This window comes from Tachypleus tridentatus, chromosome 7, assembly GCF_004210375.1.
Source record: "Tachypleus tridentatus isolate NWPU-2018 chromosome 7, ASM421037v1, whole genome shotgun sequence".
Taxonomy (NCBI): domain Eukaryota; kingdom Metazoa; phylum Arthropoda; class Merostomata; order Xiphosura; family Limulidae; genus Tachypleus; species Tachypleus tridentatus.
The window spans coordinates 129,542,109-129,548,108 of NC_134831.1; the positions used below are offsets into that span (position 1 = coordinate 129,542,109).

At 36.2% G+C, this 6,000-nt stretch overlaps 1 protein-coding gene across 1 annotated transcript in view; it reads right to left on the minus strand.

Moving 5' to 3' along the window:
• The window catches only part of LOC143257811 (eye-specific diacylglycerol kinase-like), a 41,637-nt gene extending 35,982 nt beyond the window's left edge, over positions 1 to 5,655 (minus strand). The window contains 3 exon segments of the mRNA XM_076516840.1: positions 2,089 to 2,160; positions 5,177 to 5,329; positions 5,638 to 5,655. Coding sequence (XP_076372955.1) covers positions 2,089 to 2,160; positions 5,177 to 5,329; positions 5,638 to 5,655 — 243 coding nt within the window.
• Positions 5,656 to 6,000: the final 345 nt, after the last annotated feature.

The following is a 6,000-nucleotide window of genomic DNA, read 5'->3' on the forward strand; positions in this document are numbered from 1 at the left end:
TTGGGCTACTCTTATACTAACGAATAGTGGGATTGACCGTAACATTATAACGCCCCACGGCTGGGAGGGTGAGCATGTTTCGGCGCGACCCTCAGATTACGAAACGTACGCCTTAACGCGCTAGGCCATGCCAGGCCCCATACCAGAAGAAGGCTATTATAACATATATTCATTTAATTATAGCAGTAAGAAACATATACAAAAACTTGTTTAATTTTTCTGTTGAAGTCTCTGTGGAGGTGTGTCTTTTTTCAGCATTATTTGCTTGTTAATCAAAATTCGTCCAATCTGACAATATGATACTCACGTTATTGTTATTACTATGTATACACTTTATGGCTTGTTACTATAATGACTTTAAAAATCTTCGCAGTATAGTTTGTAAACATTGCGTAAAGTTTCACAACGTTACAATTGATTTTCAAGTGTAGGATGTCAAGATAAGCTACATTTATTAAAAAGTGGAAAATATTTTGTGAGTCTGTTTCATAATTTCTATTGTGGTTCGTTTCGTTTACTCAATTTCTACAATCAACTGTTTCAAACATGAAGTTGTTGTAACCACGTTAACAATCAGTCGACTTGAATTAGACCAGAAGATTGCTTTTACGTATAAACGAAAATTTAAAAATGTGCTATAAGGTGTTAAACAGTAATGACTACAGATATTAGTGTGCGTTAACATATCAGAAAAACAATTACAGCATTCACGTAAAAGTATCGAAAATAACCTTTGAAATGGACTGTAACCAAACACAAACTACAACGAAAGTATTTTCTTATTATGAATTTTTAGGAGGAATACCCGTGCTTCGCGTGCATAACATATTTTTTTTATTTGAATGTACAAAGTTTTTAAATATAAAGACAGGGATGTATATTTAAGGTGAGTACAATAGTTAACTGGACTGTTTAGACAACACATGTAACAAGTTAGGTGAGTGGGATTCTTAACAAATCTGAAGGCCGTGTAGGGCATCTCAATGACTGCGAGTTAAAACCTATCCTGCAGTACGTGATATCAACTAAATACCTCATGTAGAAAAGTCATGGCCCGGCATGACCAAGCGTGTTAAGGCATGCGACTCGTAATCCGAGGGTCGCGGGTTCGCATCCTCGTCGCGCCAAACATGCTCACCTTCCCAGCCGTGGGGGCGTTATAATGTGCGATCAATCCCACTATTCGTTGGTAAAAGAGTAGCCCAAGAGTTGGCGGTGGGTGGTGATGACTAGCTGCCTTCTCTCTAGTCTTACACTGCAAAATTAGGGACGCCTAGCACAGAGCCCGTGAGTAGCTTTGTGCGAAATTCAAAAACAAACAAACAAACAAATAAAAGACATTTTGAGTAGTACGTTGAAAATCAATCAACTCATCTACAAAGAAACACTAGATCTAGTCATTATTTCAAAACCTGTGTACCGGGACAAAGTACTGAATCTCAGCACGGCGAGAGAACTACTATTCCAAATGCCTGGAAACAAATAACTAAATTAACGCGCAAAACCTTAACACATTAACACCGCTGTACGAGATGGGCTGGGGGATTAGAGATTCATTCCCTAAATCCCTTTTTCTTTGCAATGCACAGTACACTCAACATCCATCCCACACGCATACGGTCACCTTTCCTACTTTTAGTTTCATTCTTTCATAGTTTAATGAGGCTTAGAAAACTTCCCCACTGACGTGCACACGTTGTTCTTTTAATTATACCTACATCTTGAAGTCTCTTTATAAAATAGTTTTCAAACAACGGGTACAACCGGATTTTCCATAAATAGCAAATAGACCATTACTGTTTCTATTTGGGAAATTAGGTTAGTTACAAAGGAAAAAAGCAATTACTGATAAAGCTCTGAGCTCCGTCTTCCTCAATTAAAATCAGTCTAGACTACCGGCTGGATTTCTCATTAAAAGAGGTTTTATAAACCAAGCAAGGCTCTCCGATTTGGAACTTCATCTTTAAAAACGAAAATTATATTTTCCTAATATTCAAAAATACCTACACAAAGCAAGACGTATATTTTTTAGAACAAACATACAATATTTCGCGTTGACCATCCATCAAAGTCAATTAGAGGTCTCACCTCTTTTTCCGGTTTTCTCCTTGTGGATCCGTTTTTCTTTGGCGAACTGCGCAGTGACGACTTGAAGGCTCCCTATAAAAACAGTGTGAAGAAAATCTGGCAGCGAATTTATGAAAACAAATAAATCAACGACTTCATATTACAAGGAAAGGCCTGGGCTAACAGTATCACTGTTAGACTCATACCCTGTAATTATTTAATTAGCACAGTCCAAGACAGTCCAATATTTCCCGATACGAACGATGTATATTATTATACAGAAGTAATTAATTGTTGTAAACACTCGGATTATTTAAGTATTAAAACTGTAATATCCAGAATCGTGTGTTTGAACAAATAACAACTGGTACGTGTGGATGGATGACGCATCATTCACACTTTGTTTTCACATTTTTCTGGTAACGTCTGTAATTTCTTTAATTTAAAATTTCAATTTTGCAGTTCAAAATACGAACCAGTCTTGTTTGTGAAAAATAAGATTTTTTTGTGGTTCTGTACGTAAAATTAGAAACGCTGGTTATTTTTGAATTTCGCTCAAAGCTACCCGAGGGTTATCTGCGCTAGCCGTCCCTAATTTAGCAGTGTAAGACTAGAGGCGAGAAAGCTAGTCATCACCACCCACCATCAACTCTTGAGGTTACTCTTTTAAAAAGAAATTGTGAGACTAGCCGTCACATTATAACGTTTTAACGGCTGTTAGGACAGGCATGTTGGCCTGGCATGGCCTAGCGCGTAAGGCGTGCGACTCGTAATCCGAGAGTCGCGGGTTCGCGCCCGCGTCGCGCCAAACATGCTCGCCCTTTCAGCCGTGGGGGCGTTATAATGTTACGGTCAATCCCACTTTTCGTTGGTAAAAGAGTAGCCCAAGAGTTGACGGTGGGTGGTAATGACTAGCTGCCTTCCCTCTACTCTTACACTTCTAACTTAGGGACGGCTAGCGCAGACATCCCTCGTGTAGTTTTGCGCTAAATTCAAAAATCAAACAAACAGATATTAATAACCATTTATATTCACCTACAAACACATTTTAGTTCTTTATAGATTCTACTTAGTGTAACTTAAAGCTCACCTATGCTAGTCAGTACCAGATTAACGTATAGTTCCACCTTGGGACCCGGCTATACTGAGGCCCCATTGGCCACCCAAATGAAAAGATCGAGGCAAGATTGAGTTAATATTATTATTCCCAAATATTATCTGGAACTAAGACCCCACTAAGCCTTAATACGATACTAGTGAATCTAACGTTTTCATTAAATCATTGACTCAGGCAACAATGACATCCGAATCATTCTCTTGCATATATTTCTAATTTCCTTATTTCTCACTTACCCATGACGTCTACCTTGTCATTTGAAGGTGGTTAATACATCTCTGATTTTAATTCTGCTTTCAACATGTTTATTCAAAAAAGCGTTAAATACTTTAACAGTCCTAATAAAGGTTTGTTCGATTAGCCACTTAAACCATACATTTATATGTCCTTTTTTGGTTGTTTTTCTTAGAAAATTATGTTTTTATATTCAATGTGAATACAAGCATACTTTCCACCATTAGAGTATTTCCTCTATTGGTGGTAGAATCCACGCGACTGTTGAAGTATTTTTAGTACATGATTTGGCACGATGCCTAAGACTTAAACTATTTGATTATAACCACTCCCAAATTGCCCCTGAAGAAGAAAGGTCCACCTTCCAAAAGTGCTCGGGTTATAGGATTTTTATTTCATTTCTAATTTTAACCAAAGTTGCTGATGGTGATCCTCTGGCTGTAATTCTGATCGCTGTGCTACAAGATCAATAATATAGTTATTGTTTCAATTTTGTCAAATCAGATAGGATGTTCCCAAGGGACAGTTTCTAGTTTTTGTAGTTTGTAATATATCAATTGTTTACTTATATACTCTTGACTTATTCCTTTATGACACAATATACAAGATGGAAATAAAGTTGTTATTGGAAACTTCTTATAGTCTATCCTAGTTGCTAATAAGAATTTAAATAATTAAAAAGGTTAACATTTGTGGGCGAATACAAAACGTCTCCGCCACGCAATCCCAACATGGCCAATTTTGAGACGAGATAAATCGTGGAAAACCAGAAAAATCGAAAACTGTCCATATAATTGCTTGGAACTTTAAAGTAGGTAACTTAGTGAAATACCAAGTAAAATAGTTCACACGCAGTGTCACACAAACCCGAAACTGTACATTCTTTGGTTAAAACATTGACCAAGTGAGAAAAAATGCAAAATTATCTACCTCTCTCCTTGGGATCTGTAAAAGTATGTTTGTACCAATTCCACATAAATTAGTCCGAACCAGGCTGAGCAGTTGACCAAAACCTTCTAAAATTATGGGTTTGTTTAACCTTTTTACCCAATAAAGTTAACAAAAGTTAGAGTATCCCACTTTTTAATGATATAAGTATTGAACCTGTAAAAAAAAATATTTTTTACCAAATTCTGTATACGTTAACCAAAATACAGCGGGTAATAGTCAAGAAATAAAACAAAATAATGTTTTCCGACATCTTGATATTCTATAATTACTGAATTGATAGAAAGAAGCAATTGGAAAACAGTATGTCTCTATGCAAAGACATAATTGAATATCACGACGACATAACCTTTTAAGTGGTGGGCTGTTTGAATTCAACTTGATACTTAAGACATCAGTTTAGTTAAGATTCTATTCAAAGTAAGACATTCTGAAACTCCTTAAAAAGGTCAATCGATAGTTTTCGTATGCTAGTTTTAAGCAATAGTTTGTTTTAATGAACTATGTCATACAAACCAACTTTCTAATGGTGAAACTTCTTATTTCAGCAACATTATGTCTTATTTTATCCTTGTTCGTTTAGGTTTATTTACATTGTTACTTACGTTGAGTCACTGTTCTCACACTAACATCAGGAAAAATGTACACGAAAGTCCTAACACACACTTACATGAAAATACATTGAACTAAGCGAACAACGAAATCAGTTCACTAACCACTCAAATATATAAGGCACGAGCACAAACAAGCAGAACCAATAACTACCAGTTACAAATTAATAATCTGAAAAATAACTTAAAATCCACTTACTTTCCTCGGCAGTTTGACTATCCAAGATGGAGGGACAATGACGTCAGCATGGCTTCCCAGGGTGCACTGTTCTTCTAGTTTATGCAAGTTAAAACACGGTTCTTTATTATGATAGGCTGATTTACACCAGCAACAGCTAATGGCAACAATCTCCTGAAAGAAATAGCATTTAAAGTTGGAACTATAATTTCATCATTTTATTCACTTACTACATAAAGCAAAGTTTGTGCTCGGGAAAACTTATACGCATGTCATATCTGCTTCTTATACACTTCCACTTTTCTTGAATACTCAGCCCTAAACTAGACATAGTGATACATAATGAGGGTCTTGATGGAGTTGGGGTGGACCCTTCATCTAACTCCATAGAGATAAAATTCTCGAAAACAGCATATTTTTCTTTTCAGTGTTGTTCTTTTCAATGCCATAGAATGTTATTAGTTCATGGATTGGTTTATTGCCAATATGATAACCGACATATTGGGACTAACTGCTCACAAGCTGTGTATTTTATGACGGATGTCGTAAGGTTAGAACAGCATGTTATTTCTTCCCTTTCTCTTTAATACCATCTGGTCATGGAACATATGGAAAAAAAGCTTTGTGTTTTTGTATAGTGGAAAAACTGCTCATTTCTACATATGAATGATAAAACTGTTTATTTTAGATTGTACCTTTGTCAGTGTTTTCAGATCTTTATTCAGGACCCGTTGCTAGAAATTACAGCAAGATACAGTAGAGGTCCAGAAGATAAAGTGTGTATTCTTAATCTCGTTTTTCAGCTGGTAATAATTTTGTAATTCGAACAGTCTATTTGGTTTGTT